This window comes from Lissotriton helveticus, chromosome 4_1 (genome assembly GCF_964261635.1).
Source record: "Lissotriton helveticus chromosome 4_1, aLisHel1.1, whole genome shotgun sequence".
NCBI classification, from domain to species: domain Eukaryota; kingdom Metazoa; phylum Chordata; class Amphibia; order Caudata; family Salamandridae; genus Lissotriton; species Lissotriton helveticus.
Genome location: NC_136063.1, coordinates 103,208,151 through 103,231,700, shown reverse-complemented (window position 1 = coordinate 103,231,700; position 23,550 = coordinate 103,208,151). Strand labels below are relative to the sequence as shown.

Below are 23,550 nucleotides of genomic sequence, written 5' to 3'. Positions count from 1 at the left end.
ATTAAGACAACTAATGCCGGATAATTCGAGGATAGTATGTTCGCCAGACGTGACATGACATAGATAAGAAACTGCCCTGGTGATAGAGCGTGATCTGAGATTAGAATTAACAATACTTCTAAAAGTGTATCTAGTAGCCTGTTCTAATTCTGTGTTATGCTGGGGGAGGGAAACATGTACAATGGGGCACAGGTGCAATTATCATGAGACTGCAGCAGGATCCCTGTTCTGATTTTCATTGTTCTCAATGAGTAAAGTCCAATAATCTGTGTCAGTTCTCTGGCTTATATGGCTTCAAGCAGGCTTCAAGGTCGGCACTGCTAGATCAGGCAGAGGTGCACTCACTCGGGCAGCAATTCAGGTCTGCTTAGATCAGGCAGCGGGCGCACTCATACTGGCAGCAAGCTTGGCACTGCTGAGGTCAGGCAGCAGGCGCACTCACTCGGGTATCAAGCTCGGCACTTCTTATGACAGGCAGAGGATGCACTCACTCTGGCAGTAATTCAGGTCTGCTTAGATCAGGCAGCGGGCGCACTCACTCTGGCAGCAAGCTTGGCACTGCTGAGGTCAGGCAGCAGGCGCACTCACTCGGGTATCAAGCTCAGCACTGCTTAGGTCAGGCAGAGGGCACACTCACTCGGGCCGCAAGTGCAGCACTTCTGATGTCAAGCAGTGGGCACACTCACTCGGGCCGCAAGTGCAGCACTTCTGAGGTCAAGCGGTGGGCACACTCACCCGGGCCACAAGTGCTGCACTGCTGAGATCAGGCAGTGGGTGCACAGGCTCTAGACAACTAGGGGGGTGCATGAAACAAAACAGTAGTCACAGCTTGTGGATCCAGTGCTTGACTGCTTTGGGAGGAAGTACACACACTGCTGTCCACACAAGCATTCTCATTCCCACTATGTAGAATCACACTGACGTGGGCACAGCAGTAGAGAGGACGGATTGCAATGCTGATTTGCTTGCACAAAGGCCTCATACAGGCAAGGGCATATCAGCAGACCTGGTGTAAAGATATCCAGACGGGCAGGCGCATGGGCCTCACATGGACAACACCATAGCAGTAGACACAGGGGTGCAGGTGTACGGCCCTCCTACAAACATTGATATAGAAGGAAACAGGTCTGCTACACCTGCAGCCAAACTGGCACAGGGACAATTATACCACCAAATTGTTTGTGAACGTCCATTTCCTACCCAGCTAGTTTGGCAATGCGAACTGACATATTAGTCAGGCGGAATTACATGGGATCCAGTGGCTGGGGTCCCGTGTTACTGGGGGGACTCATCTGTGCAAGCCTCATCTGTACTAGAAGCTCCACACTCAGCAGAAGCACTTTAACGATAACAATCTTGCCTTATGTCCTTGCAGGCGCGGCCAAGTACAGGGGTCTTCTCCAGAAGATCAAGCCAAAGATTGTGGTGGTCGAGGAGGCAGCAGAAGTGCTGGAGGCTCATGTCCTGACTACCCTGAACACATCCTGCGAGCACCTTATCATGATCGGAGACCACAAGCAGGTACGTACAAGGTGAAGACTATTCATCACCATGCACCAGTGGCATTATAGTCAAATCTAATACATTGTTCAGAAGCCGAAGTGTCCGAGGGCAACCTCCCGATTCACAGAGTTACCACAAATCTTGTAATTACAGTGCAGCTTATAACAGGAATGAAAAATGTCCTAGCTATCATAACAGAAAGCTTTAATTCTATTAAGGACGCGGAGGTGAGGACTACTGTTAGAAATGGGGTCTCTAGTTGGCAGTGGTTTGCACCCTGTCCAAGTAGGGAACCTCACTCTAGTCAGGGTAAGGGGATTACACAGATAAGATAACCCCTGCTCACCCCTATGGTATTTATTTATTTATTTATTTATTTTGAAAGTTTTATATAGCGCGAACAAGATCTTTGCAGATATCAGAGCGCTTTACAAAGCCGGTAATACCAACAAGAGAGTGAAATTAAACATAATAAGTGGGAAAGGTAGGTACGTGAGGGAGCAAAGTAGTACATCGCATCAATAATATAAATATTACAGTTAAATGTGTGCATAGATAGTCAGTAGCGTCAATAATACAGGTGAAATACATAGTCATAGAGTTCGAACAGAATAATACAGATCGGTGTAGAGTCTTTCCAGTTCCAAGCTAATAGGTCAAGTGTATTTGGCCATAAAAATAGCTTTTACTTCTTTCTTAAAAAGTGTGATGGAGGAGATGAGCCTGGTTTCAGGAGGGAGTGAGTTCCAGATCCTGGGTGCCATTCCTGAGAAAGAGCGTTTATAGGTTTTTTCCTTCCGGAATCTTCGAGGTTTTAGCAGAAGATTGTTTGTTCCTCTAGTGTTTCTAGAGCCGCCAGAGATTGACAGCTTCTGAGTGAGGTATACGGGAGAGCTCAGGTGTAGAGCCTTGTGTGTCATGCAGGCGATTTTCAAATGTATTCTGGCTTCAAAAGGCAGCCAGTCCAGTGATTTCAAGTCAGGGGAGATATGCGAGTGTTTTTTTGATCCAGTGATGAGTCTCGCTGCAGCGTTTAGAGAGGCTCTTAGGGGTGCAGTAGTGGTTAACGGGAGACCGCAGAGGGCGGTGCTGCCGTATTCAATTCGCGGGATTACTAATGCTTGTACTGCAGTTTGGAAATCTTTGGCTGGTAGGAAGGGTTTAAGTTTCCTCAGGGGATTGATTTGGAAGTTCGCTCCCTTAGTAGCCTTGCTGATATGATGCTGCATGTTGAGATTGGAGTCGAGAGTTATGCCTAGGGATTTCGCTGAATCCACTATGGTGGGTTGGACATTGAGTGCAGTTAACTGTTTAAGCCAGGTTTGAGTGATAGAGATCTTCGCGGGAGGTGAGATCAGCAGGAATTCTGTTTTCAGAGCATTGAGTTTGAGATGATTATCAGCAAGCCAGGATTGGGTGCTTCTGATCGTTGAGTTCAGGAGTAAGATGTCATTGGGGGATTGTAATTTGAGATATAGTTGGGTGTCATCTGCGTACATGTGAAAAAGTACATTGGATGCTTGTAGCAAGGTGGTGAGAGGTTCCATAACTAGGTTGAACAAAGTTGGTGATAGGGAGGATCCTTGGGGGACGCCTAACGAAACAGGTATTGGAGAGGACATCAGGTTGTTACTCTTGAATTTCTGCGACCTGTTGTGTAGAAAGAAGGTGAACCACTTGAGAACAGTCCCAGAAAGACCCATTCTTGTGTTCAAAAGATCGAGTAACTTCTCATGTTTAACAGTGTCGAATGCTGAGGAGAGATCAAGAAGGATGAGGAGGCAGGTATCACCTTGATCTAGGATTTGAAGGGCGTCGTCAATTATGTGAGTCATAGCAGTTTCAGTGCTGTGTCCTGCTCGAAAGCCTGATTGATGAGGGTTGAGGAGATCAAACAGATCAATGTGTTTAGTCAGTTGTAGTTGTGCGCATTTTTCCAATAATTTGGTGAGAGTGGGAATATTGGTAATGGGACGGTAGTTGTTTAGGTCAGATGGGTCGGCAGTAGATTTCTTTAGCAAGGGTGTGACTTGTCCAACTTTGAGGGAGTCAGGGATGGTTCCTTCTTGGAGCGAGCTGTTGATAATTTTAGTCCAGAGTGGAAGGAGCAGTGGGGTGAAATCTTTGACAGCGTTAGCAGGGAGGGGATCCGTGAGGTGATTGGAAGGTTTCAAGGTGCTGAGCAGTTTGCCTATTTCTTCTTCGGAGTAGGTTTCAAAGGTTGACCATGTTGCATTGTTTTTAGGTTCGGTGGGTGTTATGCAGTTGAGTGTGGTGTGGAGTCTTGCGTCAGTGCGGAGATCATTCTTTATGTTGTCAGTTTTTTGGGTAAAGAAAGCGGCGAAGTCTTCACAGGAGGGTGCTTCGTGCAAGGTACTGAGAGGTTGGGGTTGTTCCTTGGCTTGTGTTCTGATTAACTCAAACAGTTTTCTTGGGCGGTTTTTTGCTTGGTCGAGCTGGAGGCTGAAGAAGTTTGCTTTTGAGCGCTTTATTTTCCTGAAGTAGGCGTTTCTCTTTTTCTTCAGGGTTTTCAGGTGCAGTGCAGAGGGAGCTGCCCTCCAGGTGCGCTCTGCCATTCGCATGGCTCGTCTATCTTCATTGAGACTCCCGTCGTACCATGGATTGGAGATTTTAGCGGAGACTCTTTTTAGCTGCATGGGAGCAGCCTCATTAATTATTGAGGTCATGGCGCTGAGATAGTGGTCAGTCAGGGATTGGACATCTGTAGCGCCCGTTGGCGGGAGTAGGAGGTCGCGGCTGTTCGGGGGTATGGAGAATGGGTTGAGTTTTTTCAGGTCTCTTTTCCAGATTTTAGGTCTGGAGGGTTGAACCGAGTTGAGTTTGACTTTTTCATTGATGTGGAATGTGACAATATGATGGTCTGACCAGTCACAGGGTTGGATAGACTCAAGTTGAGTAGCGTCCTCTTTGGCGATGATAAGGTCGAGGATAGAACCTTTCTCGTGGGTCGGGCTGGTGCATAATTGTGTGAGGTCCAGGGCGCTGAGGAAGCTTTTAAGACTATTTACCACCGCATCATTGAGATCATTCCAATGGAGGTTGAAGTCACCAAGGTATATTTGGGTGAGCTGTCGTCCGGCGTTGGTTGAAATCAAGTCCATGATTTGTTGGGCGAAGATGAGGTTGTCTCTGGGTGGGTGGTAAATGCCATGAAGAGCGCATATCGGTTTGCCATCGCTGATGATATCGAGGCAGATGTATTCGTAGGAAGTTGGATAGGGTAGGGAAGGCGCGGAGACTTTCAGAACCGAAAGGCTGTTCCTGTATATGCATGCGATTCCGCCACCTATCTTGCCAGACCTGTCAAGCCTACTGATGTGGTAGTTGGGGGGAACCAGAATGTCCATTATAGGTGTAGAAGAATCGGTTAGCCAGGTTTCAGTCAGGATGATTAGGTCAAGGTCCAGTGTTAGGATGAGATCAGCGATGGCGGAGGAGTGTCTAGAAGCCGATCTGCAGTTTAGGAGAGTGCATTTGAGACGGGGTGTGTCAGGGGAGGAAGAGGGTACTAGAGAGAGGGGGACTTTTCTAAGGTTATTCGGGATGGAGATTCTGTTGTTTAGAGTGGAGGGTCTACGGGGATTTGAGTGTGTCGTGGGAATGGGGCGGTGCGAGGCGGTTGTGATGTTTAGGGGAGCTGGGTCATAGGTGCGGAGGAGGGAGAGAGTGTAGAGATCCGAAAGAGGGTTGCATGTGCGACGGGGGCGGTTGTTGCGATTGTGGGCAGGGATCGCGGTCCAGTGAGAGCGGCGGGTGCGGTTGTTGCGATTGTGGGCATGGATCGCGGTCCTGTGTGAGGGACGTAGCTTAGGAGCGTCGTCAGGACGGGAGGAGAGCAAGTTGAGAGGGGGGGTGGTGGTGAGTGAGGTGAGTCTAGGGGGTGTGGTGAGTAGCTCTTTGATGGTGTGCATGTCTTCTTTGATGGTGTGAATTTCTTCTTTGAGTTGTAGGAGGGAGGACATAATCTTGTCCAACGTGGGATAAGTGTTAGTGCTGGGGGTGGTAGTCATGGGTGAGTGGCTGACCTGGGGCTTATCGTGCGGGTGGGGGGGAGGGTTGGTGTTCATGCAGGGCTCCGTGATGTCGTCGTACGGGTTGGTGTTAGGGAGGAGAGAGGGTAAGGGGGCGAAGGGAGTGGATGAAGTACGGAGGAGGTTGGTGGCGTAGAGGAGGGAATTCGTGGCAGGCGGAGAGAGCGGGGTGGAAGTGGAGTGTATGATGGTGGTGATGGGGGAGCCTGAAGGGTAGTGAGGGCTGAGAGTGGGGGGGGAGCTGGGGTTGGAGATGGTCCTGTCGTGGGGAGGGGGAGTTAAGATAGTAGATGTGGTGTGCTCTGCATGGTTAGTTAGCGTGTGGGAGTGGGGGCTGAGAGGGGGGGGGACAGAGTGTGGGATTTGCGATTGTGGGCATGGATCGCGGTCCTGTGTGAGGGACGTAGCTTAGGAGCGTCGTCAGGACGGGAGGAGAGCAAGTTGAGAGGGGGGGGTGGTGGTGAGTGAGGTGAGTCTAGGGGGTGTGGTGAGTAGCTCTTTGATGGTGTGCATGTCTTCTTTGAGTTGTAGGAGGGAGGACATAATCTTGTCCAACGTGGGATAAGTGTTAGTGCTGGGGGTGGAAGTCATGGGTGAGTGGCTGACCTGGGGCTTATCGTGCGGGTGGGGGGGAGGGTTGGTGTTCATGCAGGGCTCCGTGATGTCGTCGTACGGGTTGGTGTTAGGGAGGAGAGAGGGTAAGGGGGCGAAGGGAGTGGATGAAGTACGGAGGAGGTTGGTGGCGTAGAGGAGGGAATTCGTGGCAGGCGGAGAGAGCGGGGTGGAAGTGGAGTGTATGATGGTGGTGATGGGGGAGCCTGAAGGGTAGTGAGGGCTGAGAGTGGGGGGGGAGCTGGGGTTGGAGATGGTCCTGTCGTGGGGAGGGGGAGTTAAGATAGTAGATGTGGTGTGCTCTGCATGGTTAGTTAGCGTGTGGGAGTGGGGGCTGAGAGGGGGGGGGACAGAGTGTGGGATTTGCGATTGTGGGCATGGATCGCGGTCCTGTGTGAGGGACGTAGCTTAGGAGCGTCGTCAGGACGGGAGGAGAGCAAGTTGAGAGGGGGGGGTGGTGGTGAGTGAGGTGAGTCTAGGGGGTGTGGTGAGTAGCTCTTTGATGGTGTGCATGTCTTCTTTGAGTTGTAGGAGGGAGGACATAATCTTGTCCAACGTGGGATAAGTGTTAGTGCTGGGGGTGGAAGTCATGGGTGAGTGGCTGACCTGGGGCTTATCGTGCGGGTGGGGGGGAGGGTTGGTGTTCATGCAGGGCTCCGTGATGTCGTCGTACGGGTTGGTGTTAGGGAGGAGAGAGGGTAAGGGGGCGAAGGGAGTGGATGAAGTACGGAGGAGGTTGGTGGCGTAGAGGAGGGAATTCGTGGCAGGCGGAGAGAGCGGGGTGGAAGTGGAGTGTATGATGGTGGTGATGGGGGAGCCTGAAGGGTAGTGAGGGCTGAGAGTGGGGGGGGAGCTGGGGTTGGAGATGGTCCTGTCGTAGGGAGGGGGAGTTAAGATAGTAGATGTGGTGTGCTCTGCATGGTTAGTTAGCGTGTGGGAGTGGGGGCTGAGAGAGGGGGGGACAGAGTGTGGGATTTGTCGCTATGTGTGTCGTTCTGGTGCTGAACTAGGTTAGAGGAGTTGTGTGCGGGGTCTGTGAAGTCAGGGGGGAGAGGAGGAGTGGGAGTGTTATGAGTGGGGGTCCCAGGGATGGAGGTGTGGGGGCGGCTGGTGTATGATGGGGAGATATTTGTGTCTGTGATTGCGGAGTGTGGGCTGGTTACAGCAGGTGGGTGAGTGACTGGTGTGGTGGGGGAAGTGGTGAGGTGCATGTCGTTCTGGTGCTGAGCTAGGTTAGAAGGGTTGTCGGTGGGGGCTGTGAAGTCAGGGGTGATATTACTGGAGGGGATGTGAGTGGAAGTCCGATGGTTGGAGAGGTTCTCTTTGAAAGTGGGGAACAGGTTGTCTAGTAGTTCCAGGTTCCTGTCTGTGGATTGAATTAGGACAATCCCGTTATTGTAGATAGTAATGGTGGTTCTGCCTAGGAAGAGTTGGGATGGTGTGATGGAGAGAGTTAAGCCATGAGCGGATTTCCTGGTGGTGGAGACAGTGAGTAAGGTGAGGAAAGTTTTTCTCCATTGAGCTCTGCGGGAGGTGTGGAAGATGATATCGATGTTCAGGGATCCATTGACGGGTGAGAAGTAGGTGTCGACAAAGGGGGTTTCAGGGTGGGACCTCAGGAAGTTGTGTTTAAAGCGTTTAGCGGCTTTTTTGGTGAGTGTGGATGGGTAGTTGATTTTATATGTGTGCTTGCCGATGGGCTCCATGTTGGGATGGCGGCATAGGTGTGTGTGGCGGTAAAGGTGGGTATGGGAGGGTGGACGATAGTGATACACATGTGCAAAGAACAATGCAGACAGTAAGTTACATGGTACACAAGTGACATTAGTGAGTAACAAAAATAGCCAACATATAGAGGTAGCAATCTGTGCAAAGCACAATGCAGACAGTAAGCTACGTGGTGCACAAGTGACACTAGTGAGTAAAAAATAACCAAAATATAGAGGTAGCAATCTGTGCAAAACCAAAAATAAACAGTGAGAATGGGTGCAGCTTACACAATGTACACAAATGAACAAAGATATATGAGGTAGCAGACGGTACAGCTTACACAATGTACCGAAATATACAAAAATATAAGTGGTATCAAACGGTGCATATCCAGAATAAAAGTGAAATAGATGCAGCTTACAGAGATGTACAGTACCCAAATAAAAGGATAATATTGATGATATACTGAGACAAAATACCGGTGTCACCAAAAAGCTGCATGAGGCTTTGATATATTTGAAGCTTTGAATATTGATACTAGTGATCCGCCAGAAAAATTTGAGGTAGCGCTCAGTCTGTACATTACCAGTGAAGAAAAGTGAGATGTGTGCAGGTTACAAAAAATGTACAAAATACAAGTAGAGGTATAATACTGCAATAAAGGCAGACACTTAATCACACGAATGTTTAAATACATAAAGTAAATGTAAGTAAAAATGTACAAAATACAAGTAGAGGTATAGTACTGCAAAAATAGGCAGGCACTTAATCACACGAGGGTTTGAAAACAGTGCTATGTAAAGTGCGCTGTCTAAAAAGGCCAGGTCTTAGGGAATGGCCAGATAGTGGGAATGACTAGTCCATGATGGCCGCCAAAGAGAGAGAAACCAGTCTAAAATGGCCGCCCAATAGGGAGGATGGAGACGGTAGTCCTCTGTCTGTTGTGGTGTTTTGAGAACAGGGAAGTACAGTTTCAGTTTCTATTTGAGCAGGCCCAGTTCCTGGCTTGCTGGGAGGGAGTCTTATCTCAGCAATGGAAGTCTTGTGTGGGGGAGTTAGGTTGAGGAGCCTCGTGAGCACCAGAGGTATAGGAGGGGATTTATTACTACAGTTTTATGGCCCCGGCCATTTTGAATAAAGGAGGTTTTTCAAATATGTGTGCAGGCGAGTGGGGTAAATAAATACCTTCCTTGTGAGCTCTGCTCAGCAAGTGCGCCGATGTTGATAGCAAGGTTATTCAACGATGGTCTAGTCAGTGTACACAGCTGCCGTGTGCATCGCTCTCTGGCAGGTTGCTGGACAATGTTCGTGTATGGTCAGAGCATCAGGGCTGCACTCCCCACTTCCTCGATGAATGCTGCAGTGTGCCTCCCGATGACTGTCTCCCCCATCCTGCAATTCCCCTGTGCATCTCCGTCTGCCCCAGAGCTCACCCAGGCACCCCCCCCCCGAGCGGCGTCACCTCCAGCTCCCGGCGAGGCAAGGGCGAGCTCCCGCCGACCGCCGTCCACACTGATCCCGTCTGCCTCAGGGCTCCTCTCCGGCAGCTCCCCGGGCGGCGGCGCCACTCCTCAGATCGCTCCCAGCACTCGGCGCAGACGGGACAGGCTCCTGTCGTCCTCCGACTCCCGCCCGCCTCAGGGCACCGATCCAACAGCGCGCCAGTGCCCCGAATCAGAAGCACCTCTACAGTGCCGCCATTAGGCGCTCCACTGACTTCCCGGTTTTGGCTCCCGAGCTCCGCTCTGTTGTCTCCAGGCGCGGGTCGCGTAGACCGGGGGTTGACGCTCCAGAGGAGGGATCCAGTCCTCCGTGGCCCCAGCAGTGCCCGCCGCCTCCACCGTCGGCACCTCCCGCAGCACCTCCGTTCTGCAGGCTCCAGGCGACCCAAGGGTGCACGGCAGTGTCGGGGGAGTGTCGGGGCGGTGTCGAGGCCCCCGACTGCAACGGTACTTCAACGGGCTGCACGGAAGTGTCCACAGCACCGGCAGGCAGTACCGGCAGGCTCCAGCCCGCCGCCAGGGGAGACCGGAGAGGAGCCGATGCCTTGCGGGCGGTGCCAGACGTGACCGCTTGTGACCGGTGGTTGACAGGCAGGCATTCACGGCAGTGTCGGGCCCCGACGAATAGCGCTTCTCTGATGCCCACAGCCTCCTGCTCACTAGCCGCTACCAGCCTCCTCAGCGACCGCAGTGTCCACAGCGGAGTTCCGGTCCTCCGATGTTCCGATGAGGGTTGCAGGGGGGACCCAGCCGCCAGTGCTCCAGGTACGCAAATTTCATCGACGTTCCAGTTACTTTTGAGTGAGACCAGTTACTCGTTTTCCAGTTACTCTTTTTCTTCGCCAAAGATGGGTGTTATCAGGGATAATTCCCAACAGGGGATCCCCAGCACTGGGAGCTCCGGACTAGAGCTCCTACCAGGTGGCCATCTTGGTTGGCGCGAGCAGTCAGGCTAATCTCAGAGGCAATGTGTAAAGCATTTGTATATACACACACATTAACACTGTGAAACCAATACAAATTGACACAACACCTGCTTAGAAAAATAACCAATATTTTATTGAATAACACAAGACTAAAACGACAAAAATGCAACATACAAAAGTAAAGATATCACTTTTAAAAGGTTCAAAATAGTTCAGTCCATATGAAACTATGGATGCATCACTTTTAAAACAAAGTGCCTGGGATGCGTCAAAAACAAAAATGAAAACAAATGCAGGGGAAGTGAGGCACCAGAAAAGCAAAGTGATGCATCTTTCCTTTACTCCCAAGGGAGGTAATGTGTCAATTCCTTACAGCCAGGGGAGGTGATGCGTCAGTTTCTTACTGTCAGGGAAGGTGTTGGTTCCTCACTGTCATGGGAGGTGATGCGTCGATACCCAGACGAACAGCCTCGGTTCCTTACTGCTGGGGCACATTGATGAAAAACCTTGCGCCCAGGGACAAAGCATCGAAAATCCCTACATGCTGGGTTGATTTCCAAGTCGTGCAGCAGGTGATGCGTTGATATCTTGAGCCACACAGCAGAGCCTGCGCCCGATTCGGAGCGTGTGACACAGACGTCGTTGATGCAGTGCCCGGGACTCTGGGTGCTGTGAGCTTTCAGATGCATGGCAGGCACTAGGTCAATTCTTCAGCCGCACATCAGCGATGTGTTAATTTTTCAACCGCATGGCGGTGCTGCGTCTGAAAAACAGTTGCTGAGAGTCGATGGATGGTTTTTCTAAGTTCTTAGCAGCAAAACTACCTCCAAGGGCCCAGAACTGGAATTGGCACTACTTGGTCAGTCAGAACTCCCAGCCCTAGGAGTTCAGGGCCTGCAGACTAAGTCTTTGTTGGCCCTGAGACTTCTTAACAGGAGACAAGCATACACAAGCCCTTGGAGAACCTTGGAAAGCAGCATGTACAAGGCAATGTCCAGTCCTTTTACTCCCAGGACAACAGCAGCAGGCCAGCACACAAAACAACAGCCAGAGTGTAATTCTCCTCCTACATAATCCAGCTCGTCTCCCTGGGAGAATGTCCTCTTAGTCCAGAAGTGTTCTGTAGCTATGGTAAACTTCAAAGAAAAGTCTCTGTATTGCACAAGATCTTGCCTTTCCCTGGCCGGGTTAGAGGCACACTACAGGGTGTGGAAAGCAGCTTTGTGTGAGACCAGCACATCCCTAATCCTGTTTTGACCCTTCGAATCCTAGGAGCAAATTGAAAAAATGTGTATGAAGCTTGAAATAGGAAAACCTATATAACACAAATCAACGTGCGTGCACAAGATGTTTTTAATTAGTTAAAACCCCATGAACATGCGAGTGAAAGGAAATTCCATAAACACCTTAACTAAAGCATATCTCACTCAAGGGGGGAAGCCATGCGGGTGGGTTAATCATTGTCTCCTAATAGAATTGAAACTTTCTGTTACGATAGCTAGGACATTTTTCATTCTATGGCAGGACCGGAGGTGATGATTTCACTGGTTTAAAGCTTATCCACAACCAGCGAAGCAATGGTGGGGACTGATTTAAAGTAAATGCTTTTAAAGGTGGAGTCAGAGGACCAGTCGGCGGAAATGAGAAAATCTTTCCGGTGAGCCCCGAGGTAGAACACCTTGGAAGCCATCACTCTTCTGGAAAAGTTTGCCCCAAACATTTTGATGTTCCTGCCAGCTTCCTGCATGGCCCACGAAATTCATCTAGTAATTGTAGGAGAAGAGACCGCTCAGAACGGTTTGCGTACTGCTATGAGCAGTTTATATTCTCCATATGTTTGGGGAATCTGAAAAAGAAGGATAGTTAACCAAACAGGAGTTACATTTCTCCTTGAAATATGGAAGGTGACCCCTTCCAGATTAAATACTCTGAGACAGGTCAACAAGAGATTAGGCATCTATTTGATGACCAAGACATAAATAAGTTGCGAACCTTGTTAACATCCCAGAGAACAGAGTATATGGGTTCTGGAGGAAGGGAAAGGCAACTGCCTCTCAAGATCTTGCACATCAACGGGTGCTCACCGACTGGGTGTTCGCCCGCCTGTGAAAGGCCGGCTGAGATCGCCGATCTGACAGTATTGATCATTCTATAGGCTAGGCCCTCTGAAGCCAAGGAGGCAAAGAAATTCAGGATGTGGAAATCTCCACCCCCACGGGATCCAGACATCGTGCATGACACCAGTTCGTATATCTAGTCCACGCCAATCGATAACGCTTGACCGTGCTGTCTGCCTGTGCCTTGGAGAGGAGGGATGCAGCCTGTCTCTAAAGGCCTTGGACTTTCCAGCATTCCCTGTAATCCTCCATGCCATAAGAGACAGACCACTCCAGCACCAGAGGGCGGGGATTCTCCTCTGGATCTCGGTGGAGATCCGGAAACAGGGGTAGAGAGATTGGAGAATCCCAAGAAAGTTCCAGATGAACTGGATATTAGACTTGAGGTCTCCAGATCTGAGTCACTAGGATGATGTCTGCCACTTGATGCTTGACTTGGGCTGAGAGGTGCGTGATGTTCACAAATGCAGGGAAGGCGTATCCCTGTTCAGGTTGCCAATGTTAGAGAAATGTGTCTGTGGCCGCTGACTCCAGATATGGATGCCAACTGAAGTATCTCAGGAGCTGGCGAACCAGACGGGATGCACAGGGATCCACCGGGAACGGGTATCACCGTTCGCATGGGGCTTGGAAAATCGGCAGATGTAGACACCAGAGGCTCACGTCTCTGAGGTCAATTGAGTGCCAAATGGCTACTTGGCTGGCCACCCCCAGGAGATGTTCTGCCATTACGGAGACTTGCTTCTGCAGGCAGTAATCCCAAATTTAGCCCTCCATATCCGCAAGGTTCTTAGAGTGAGTCCCTCCGAGGTAATTTATATATCGGACTGCAGCCACATCGTCTATCTTGTGGAGGACACAGCACTGCAGTCAATCCTTGGTCCAGCAGTGGACAGCGAAAGAACCCGCTCCTTTCGCGGTCTGCTCCTTCCTTGCCGGCAGAACGCAGAGTCAGACTTCCACCGTTCAACTCAGAACCCACAGAGATAAGCTGCGGAGTGCCTCAGGGATCCTCTCTGAGCCCCACCCTCTTCAATATCTAAATGCCCCCCTTGCAGCCATCGTCAGAAGCCAGGGAATCAACATCGTCTCCTTTGCCGATGACATCCAGCTGGTTCTCTCCCTCACAGGTGAACCCAGATCCCCCCAAGAGTAACTTCCACAACAGGATGAAGGCAGTTGCCACCTGGATGAAGGGCAGCTGCCTCAAGCTTAACTCAGACAAGACTGAAGTCCTCATCCGGGGCTCCTCCCCCTCCGCCTGGGACGACTCTTGGTGACCCGCAGTGCTCAGAATTCCCCCCACACTCACGGACCACGCACGAAACCTCTGCATCATCCTGGATTCCTCACTCAAAATAAATCACCAAATCAACGCAGTTTCATCTTCCTGCTTCCGCATGTTCTGCTTTCTTTATAAGATCTTCAAGTGGTTGTCTGCCAAGTCCAGGAAAACAGTAATCTATGATCTCGTCAGCAGCAGACTCAACTACGGCAACACACTCTATGCTGGCTCCACCCAGAAACTCAAAACATAACTGCAGACAGTCCAGAACGCCTCCGCCAGACTCATCCTTAACATCCTACACTGCACCCACATCACTGGCTACCTGCCAACAAAAGTATCACCTTCAACCTTCTCACACTCACCTACAAAGCCATACACGATGCCGGACCCGCATACCTCAACCACGCCTCTCCTGCTATACTCCCACCAGACATCTCTGCTCTGCCCAACTAGCCCTGGCCACCATCCCACGGATCCGCTAGACCATGGCTGGAGGAAGTTCCTTCTCCTACCTCGCTGCGAAGACCTGAAACTCCCTGCCTCTGAACCTCAGGCAATCACCATGGCAGCCACAATTCAGGAAGGACTTCTAAACCTGGCTCTTTGACAGAACCACAGACCCCCCTGCCCCCAACTCAGAGCCTTGAGACCCTCATGGGTGAGTAGTCATGCTTCATAAGATTACTGATTGATGGATAAGGAGTTTGAGGCAATTCATTTGCATTGATTTTTCTAGTACGACCATCTCCGTTGGTGGAGAACTCCCACACCTCGCTCCCCAGCCCTTGCTACTGATGTTGGACTCTATGACCAGGTCAGGAAGGGAGCCGAAGATCGCTCGGCCATTCCAGGCCTCCATGTCAGCCATGCCAAATGGATCTCCTCCCGGGTGTCCTCCAATAAAGGGACTACTTCAAAGTATGTCAGTCCCTTTCTGAGATGAGAGGTCTTTAATATTTGGAGGGCTCAATTACAAAGGGGGCCCGGGAAGATGACCTGGATCGAGGATGGCAGGAGTCCCACTAATCTTGCTATCTGGCATGGGGAGGTGGAGGGCTGGGTTGCCAGGCAATGCAGTTTGTGTCTGATCTTGTTTATCTTCCGTGAAGGAAGGCTGAGGGTGACCCAAACCTAGTCCACATTGAAACCCAAGAACACCAGTGACTGAGAGGGGGTAAAAGCCAACTTTTTCTGGTTTAATATGAATCCTAGAGACTCTAGGAGTGAGACCGCATTTTCAGAAGTTGCAAGGGACTTCAAGGGACTGGGCCATTAGGAAGACATTGTCCAGGTTGATTATGAGGTGTACACTCGAGCCGTGATGATCTCGACTATTGGAAGCATCAACTTGGTGAAGCACAAAGTAGCAGAGGACAAACCGAAAGGGAGTGTGGTGAATTCGAAGGTCTCCCCCCACCACTGCAACTGGAGGAAGCCAAGGTGAGGATGGAGAACTGGGACTGTGAGACAGGCATCCTTGAGTTCCAGACGCACCATTCAATCGTTGGGAAGGAGAACATCCCAGAGCAGATGGATGCCCTCCATCTTGAACTCCCAGTAAACCATCCATTTGTTAAATTCCTTCAAGTTGATTACCGGCCTCTGGCCACTGTCCCCTTTGTCTATGAAGAAGAGATTGCTTACAAAATTGCCTGCTGTGAAGGTACATCCTCACAATTGACCCTTTGTGTACCTCCGTGTTCACTAGAGCCGTGTGAGCGAGAGAGAAGACTAGGGGGATCGGGGTTCTTTCTTGGTAAGGGGAGTCATAGTAGTCTATGTGGAACCCCCGCATAGTTTAAAGGACCCAGAAACCAGATGTGAGGGCCTTCCAGTTGTGGAATAAATTCCCAGGTCTGCCCCCCAGGAGTTGTGAGGGAACACTCACCTAAATTGGTTCCCTGGGTATTGCCTCCGCATTGCCCTCCTCTCACACAGCAATGCCAGGGGTACCCCCGGGAGGGGTAAAAGTTTCCAAACTTGGATGCATCCTGGTACCACCCGCTCCTGTTGTCCTGTCCTTTGGTTCAGGCTGGGTGCGGCCTGTTGACTGCCCCTACCTCGGCCAGTAATGGTGAAAACCTCCTGATGCGTACAGATGCGCTTTATGGATGCCTGTGCTTCATCCTGGGAGTTTAAGGTCTGGACAAATTTACCCAGTTCCCTATGAATGGGTCCCAGAACAGCCCCCCTTTGGCAATGGGTCCTGCCTCTGAGATGGCTAGATCCCTCAATTTAGAGTCGATTTTGATGAGGAGCGAACAGCGCCTCTTAGTGGAGATGACGCAATTCACGTTCCCCAGGAGAATGATGGCACATTGGGTCTAACACCATGGGACATCAAGAGAGATAAGGCTCCCTGAAGCTTCGGCATCCTTCGCCACATCCAAAATATGCGTTAGAGGGCCCGCCAGGTTTAAGGGCTTGTCCCGGCTAGCCCGCCAGGACCGGTCAATCCCTTTCTTGGGGTGTCGCATGTATTTTCCCAGGAAGGTGGCCATGCGTTCTGCTATGTCTGGCGTGAGGGTCCCTTTATCTCCCAGAGATGGGTGTGGACACTCCTTGTCCGCAGGTAGCCATCCTGAGGAACAGGGATGCAGGAGGCTCTCTGAATCAAGCATATCCAATGTGTCCTAGGTGGCATTGCCCGCTGGTCCTTCCTGCATGTTGGAGTGAGAGGTGCCAGAGGTTATTTTATGTTATGTTAGCAGAAATTTCTAAAGCGCACAGTCACCAGGAGGTTTCATGGCGCTGATCTTGGGCAATTCAAGACGGAGACGGATTACGCGTGGGCTTGCTCAAACAGCCCAATTTTAAGTGCTTTTCTGAACCCCAACAGGTTGTCACAAGTCCAGATCGCTAGTGGTAGGGAGTTCCAGAATTTAGGGGCAAGATAGGAGAACCTACACCCTCCCTGGCTTTGCGTTTAAGGGCAGGGGTAGTCAGTAGCTGAAGATGGGCTGACCGCAGGTTGCGTAGTGGGGCACGAATTACAATCATGCGGCTGATGAATTTGGGACTCCACTGCAGTGCAGGGCCTTAAAGATTAAGCACCCTGTCTTGAAAGCTGCGCGTTGGGAAATAGGTAGCCAGTGAAGTTTGGATAGCAAGGGTCTGGCAGATTGCCATTTTGGTTGTTTGTGGATTAGTCTTGCTGCCTGGTTCTGTACCATTTGGAGACGTTTGAGTAAGAACAGTGGCAGGCCGAGGTAGATAGAATTGGAAAAGTCGAGACGAGAAACCAGGGCTATCACAACCTGTATGAGGGCTGAGTGGGTCAGTAGGTGGGCAATCTTCCTAATTTTGCGCAGTGGGAAGAAACAGGTAGAGACCACTGCCCCTACTTGTCCTATAAGCGAGAGATCTGCGTTTATGGTGATCCCAAGGCTTTTCATGGAGGGGGAAGGGGTGGGGGGTGATCCTAGTTCTGTCGGCCAATAGTGTGGACCCTAGCTCAGTCTTGCCAGTGTTGAGTTTAAGGTCCTTCCAGCGCTGGATGTGGAGCATAGTGGCTTGGAATTCATGGACAGAGTCTGGGGAGTTGTCCAAGGTGAAGACAAGCTGAAGATTGTCAGCGTTGTTGAAAGTTGTTACCTTCCTGTCTCTTAAGGAGTGAATCAGGGGCAGGAGGTAGAGATTAAACAAGTGTGGAGATAGGGACGGGCCCTATGAGACCCCGCACGTGGTGGCAATCTTAGGGGCAGTAAAAGGGGCAAGTCGTACTTCTTGGGTTCGGCCTTCAAGGAAGGACTTGATCCAATTGTAGGCGGAACCCCGTATGCCGGCCTGTTCGACGCGGTCCATCAGAGTTTTATGATCACCCGTGTCGAACGCGGCCGACAGGTCCAAGAGCACCAGGGCCTGAAGAACGCCCTTGTCTGCGTTTGCTCTCAAGATGTCCAGCACCGCGAGGATTAATGACTGCTTTCCTCTGAGCCAGAGGGTGAATCTGGGCCTAGATTAACTTCCCTCCCAGGTAGGGGTTTCAAGCAGCGCTCTGCATACTGCAAACGTGTCTTCTCCAGAAGGGGCTACTGCCAGTGCCACTGCTTTCTGAATGGAGGTGTCCATAACCAAGCAAAAGTGGTCGTCAATGGGGAGGTAGGTAGTGGTATCCTCCTCTAGGTAAGTCTCTTCTATATCACTCATATTAGCCAAATTAATGCCTGACACCAAATGGGGATTCCCAACTAGGTTGGTCCCAGAGGAGCACAGGGCTAATGGAAGGAGCAAATATGCTGGAGACCACTGATCCAATGGGGGCTATAGAGTGGAGGTCTTCCCCAACTGGTTATTGGAACCCAGGGGTCCAATAACAGGGCCCTGCAGGACACCACTCACCGACATACACTACTTTAGATAGAAGGACTTGCCTGGGCAGGTGTCTATGTTTGTTAGAGGCAAAACATGCTGAGCACCGAAATATACTGTCCCTCTGGGGCACAAGCTGATATCAGCATCCGGCCAGACGCACTATCAAATTACAGGGACTTGAATGGGCGCGAGTCAGTGAGATGCGCAGAGCGAGATTGGAGTGTGGCGCCCCCTGGTGGCCAAAGGCCAACACCCCAATGGCCTCAGGCCTCACAGCGCATCAAGTGAAACTGACAGCGGCCGCGGAGGAGCTACAAGCCTTCCCTTCCCGCGGCTAAGTACTGAATCTGAACAGACACAAAGTCTGAACACTGCTAGGAACGTTTAACATATACGCAAATCTTCACAAATTGCAGAAATAAACAGGCCAAGTAGCTGGAGGCACTTAACTTGGTTGCTGAGCAGTGAAGAAAGAGGAGGCAGCAAATGTGTTGTGGGACTGAGGAGGGGTCCTGGCATCATCTGATTGGATGTTAACATTTGTTGTACTATGACTTTTTCCATTGGGTTTATGGGAAATGAAGTCTGTCAAGGTTATAAGTAATGGCTTCTGTTAATAAAAACAAAGGAAGATAAAGCGTAATCCTCGCCTCTGGTCCTGCCATAGAATTAGTGGCTACATAAAAGGTTGTATGACGATCCATCGCAAACACTCGCATCGCATGCCCTTACATCGCAGTTATTACACCGCATGTGCCCTTACATCGTGAGTAATCACATCGCATACCGTTACGTCGCATTGGTATAGGCATGCATGTGAAAGACCGTAACATCGCATACAGACACCCCGCATGGTATTACATAGCAATTTATGCGCATTTCCCTTCACCCGACCCTAAACCCTAAACCTTGAACCCTACAATATGGCACGCTAACCCTTCCCTAACCCCTAAGCCCTAAACAGTAATACAAGCCTACACTCCGACCTCAACCCTAAAGCCTAATCCCCAAAGGTGAAAACAGCCCCTATACAATATGGCACGCTAACCCTTCCCTAAACCCTAAGCCCTAAACAGTAATACAAGCCTACACTCCGACCTCAACCCTAAAGCCTAATCCCCAAAGGTGAAAACAGCCCCTATAGAATATGGCACGCTAACCCTTCCCTAAACCCTAAGCCCTAAACAGTAATACAAGCCTACACTCCGACCTAAGCCCTAAGCCCTACCGAAACCCCAAAAACAGCACCAATAGTAAACGAAGCCCTAAGCCCTAATGCAACCCCAAATCAGCACCCATTTTCTAAGTAGCCCTAGTAGCCCTAACGCCACCCCAAATCAGCACCCATTTTCTAAGTAGCCCTAGTAGCCCTAACGCCCCCCCAAAACAGCACCCATTTTCTAAGTAGCCCTAGTAGCCCTAACGCCACCCCAAATCAGCACCCATTTTCTAAGTAGCCCTAGTAGCCCTAACGCCACCCCAAAACAGCACCCATTTTCTAAGTAGCCCTAGTAGCCCTAACGCCACCCCAAATCAGCACCCATTTTCTAAGTAGCCCTAGTAGCCCTAACGCCACCCCAAAACAGCACCCATTTTCTAAGTAGCCCTAGTAGCCCTAACGCCACCCCAAAACAGCACCCATTTCCTAAGTAGCCCTAGTAGCCCTAACGCCACCCCAAAACAGCACCTCCTTACCTGTGTCGTCGTTGTTCCCGCGTTGTCTCCAATTAGTCTGTGTTCCCCGGAGGCCGCCATTACATCCCATCCCATGCGTTGTGAATGCATGCGTTCTAAACGCACATGCGACGTAATGGCGTGTGTAGACAACGCACGCGACGTAGCGTCGCGTGCGTTGTAGGTGCACGCGATGTAAATGCATGCGCTGTAATGCATGCGCTGAGCTGGTTGTTTCCCCCATAAAATGACTGGGGAACAAAATGAGACCCTTAAATTGAGTGGAGTTTTATTGTGAGTACACAACGTGCAGATGCCTAACTGGTGTCTCCTCTGTGCGGAAACAGGACACAATCGAAAAATGGGCCGATCATGCCACTCGTGCACGCTAGTCCCCACCCCAGAAGTAGTGTGCTCCAGGGGAAGATTTGCAGGTGAATTGCTGACTCCAATTCTGGTTATTCTGGTTCCCTTGCACCTGGGTGTTTGTAGTAGTTTGGGAGATTCAGTCTCTGGGAGAAATGCCATGGGCATGTACATTTTCAGTCCACATAATGGAAAAGTGATATGTTTGTTTTTGTGGTAATTTGCCACCAATTCACACTGTATACGTGTGGGACGGTTGTCACTTTACAATGTAACAGAAGTAATCTGCACTGATTATTTTGTGCATTTTCCTGGGTGCTTAAACAGCTTGAATCACTGGCCCAATACTTCTGGAAGCCGCCAGGGCTGTCACAAGTGGGAGTAAAGTGTGCACCATGCTTTCTGGGCTGCACGTTCCTGCTACAAAGTGTAATCAATTGATTAAACAAGCACTAGCAAAAGCAATAGGTCTTGCCTATGATAGCTATTGGCTTTGGTTATGTTTTGTAGCCCTGCTGTATAGCACCGCAGATGATTCGCAGTGTGGCTAAAACTAATTTCAGAAAGCGCTTTGATGCAGGCATGAATAATGCACTTGTTTGTTTAGTGAATTAAAGCTTGAAGAATTATAGTCCTTTTTTATTACCATTTTTAGCCCTGCTGCACGGTAGCCACGCTGCTATTCAGCATGGCTACAAATCATTCCCAAAGTCAGCAATACTTATGCCGCACAACATCATTAAAAAGCAATGGAAGAGCCAATAGTCTCAAAGGTGAGTACTGTTGGTTTTGCCAATGCCTGTTGCCTCTGTGATTCTGAGCAAATAATTAATCTCCCTATGTGTGAAAAAGAAGAAAAAAAACGACTTTAACATAAAAACCCCATTGCATAGAGAAAGCAATTGCGCCCATATTATATCTTAGTAAAAATGCATTTGGAAGCAGATAACATTTGTTGTCACAATAAAAGCAGATAACATCTGTTGGCACACTACACATCCATTTTAAAGGAGAAAAGGGCTTCTCTGAAGTGCATGTGGTGTAGTAACACATGTGGTATAGCAACATAGCAGTGACGCCCCTGCTAGGTTTCTGCTGCGACTCCCTAGTTGCCTGTTAAGGACCGTGTAAGAGTCAAAGAACTGGTCTTGACACACAGAACTTTCTACCACACCAGCCCTCAGTATTTGTCCAACAGATTTATTCCCTACAAACCTTCCCAGTCACTGTGGTCCTCTAACTCCCTACTTGTGGTGATTCCTCAATTCAGCAAGAGAAAGTCGAGTGTCACTGACTCCACAAAAGAGTGGAATGCTCTCCCGCTACAGCTCCGTGCCGCTGTGTGCATCCAGGCCTTTAAGAGTTCCCTTCAAACCTAGCTCCTTGGATCTGCTTTCTAGTACCAAACATTAGTAAGGGATCAGACTTACTGCCAGCGCCAAGACACTCACTGAGTAGCTGTTGCACTATCCAAATTCCCCAATAATAATAATAATAACAAATAGCGACACATATCAAGAGTTTCAACAAGTATGACAGGGAAGAATAGAAAATAAAAGTATTGCCTCAATCACAGCGCAAACAGTGGAAGGTCAGCAATCAAGATGAAGCAATCAGTACTTGGGCCATGCTCCAGCCGAAAAGAAGAGGAAGTGAACCCAGGACATGCTGGCCAATTAGAAGGCAGCAAATAAGAGTGACATAGAAGCCTACGAATGTTAAGCAATGAGCAGGCTGACAGCCCCTTCTCGTATACAATATCTCTCACAAGCAAGAGCGCATGCAGTACATGCTCTGTCGCAGGTGTGACCAAAAAATTAACCCTGGCCTTTCAGATCATGATGAGGCTGTGAAGAGTTCATGTGAGTGCGTCTTAGAATGAGTTGCTCATAATAATATATAATAAAATAAAAAATGTCGTAACACACAGGCCTAGGGTGACCTCCGCTCTCCAGGTCCTTACAGACACAGTTTCTAGTGCTGAACTTTTCACCTGCAATTCATATTTTCAGGTGTGTTTGTCTAATTAATTAAATGGAATTAAAACAAGATTACACAACCCAGGGTGTATTAGGTTATCACAATAAACTACTGCACTGGAAACAATGTATTTAATGAACTGGAGAGAGGTGGTCACCTGACCTACTGGACTGGGTTAAAGCTGCAAAGCCCCATTACCAAAGCCCTCTTTCTGTAGCTGAGATCTGCTGCATAAGTACACCTTCGAAGGAGGTCATCTGCCTTTGCTGGTATACTGACTATTTTTGACTGTCTATACCATCCTAGAAGCACCCATTGGTGGCAGAAGACGATAAGAAACTTAGAGTGGCCCCACAACCTGGCCACTTGATGTGCATGATCTAAAATTGTCTCCCCACCCCTCTTGTAATGTACAGCTGTTCGGAACTTCACAGCCAGGTTTCTGCTTTATAAGTACCAATACATACAGATGTGTGTCAGGCTTAGTGGCTTGAAAACGGATATTCTAAATGGTAATTGTAATAATGTGGAATATACACAGTATTGTGTCCAATAGGTTATATTTATTCAGCCCCAACCAACAGTCAGCTCACAACTGACAATCCTGGAATGACCGGTTCTGGGAACCTTGGTGTCATGTGGTTCCAAGCACTAGGTTCCAACATGGAACCAGAATACAGAGGAAGACAGGTCATCACACTTCTCCCTCTTAAACATTAAACAGGTTTACATGTCCAGCAATGAAGTAGACAACAAAAAGATAAGAAAAAGAAAGCAGAAACTACCTAGACATAATCACGTAAGTGAACAGGAGGCTTGCATACTCTCACACTCTTGCGAGAATGATTAGAACGCAGATCAGGAACAGCAACAATATCATCACATTTCCCTTTTCCCCCAAAATGAGAAACACGACTATTGTTCCAGATACGACCATCCTCCGTCTTTACAGCATTTTTGAAAATTTTTACAATGGTTCTAGGAACAGAAAACTTCGACCAATTTTGACAGCCCACAGGAGCCCTGATCTTAACAACCTCCCCCACCACGAATTTGGAATCCTTTGCAGAATTTCTCCTATCCACATATATTTTCCTTTTCCTCTGTAGTTCCAATTCCCTTTCTCTCCATGCACCCACCTCATTATTTTTTACACCCTTGTCTGCAGCCATCCAGGCAGGACATAAACAAGTGTTAGGTGCCCTACCCTTGAAAAGTTCAAACGGAGTTTTTCCTGTAGTTGAGTGAGGAGAGAATCGATATGCTGAAATTCTATTCTGTAACTCCTTTCTCCAGTCCAAATTGTTGACCCTAGCCAACTGAATGCTTTCCTTCAAAGTTTTGTTGAGTCTCTCCAAAGCACCATTTGCCTTCAGGATGATACAAAGAAATCTTCTTGTGAATAATGCCGCACTTACTGAGATACTCCTCAACTTTCCCTGAACAAAATTGTGGCCCATTGTCAGAAAGTATGGAGTTCGGAAAACTCTCACGTTTAAATACAGA

At 49.4% G+C, this 23,550-nt stretch overlaps 1 protein-coding gene across 2 annotated transcripts in view; it reads left to right on the top strand.

The window, feature by feature from the left end:
* The window catches only part of LOC144828401 (NFX1-type zinc finger-containing protein 1-like), a 1,040,362-nt gene that overhangs the window by 886,024 nt on the left and 130,788 nt on the right, over nucleotides 1-23,550 (top strand). For both annotated transcript variants that reach the window (XM_078686524.1, XM_078686523.1), the window contains exon 21: nucleotides 1,376-1,521. In XM_078686524.1, coding sequence (XP_078542650.1) covers nucleotides 1,376-1,521 — 146 coding nt within the window. The remainder of the gene's footprint in view (nucleotides 1-1,375; nucleotides 1,522-23,550) is intronic.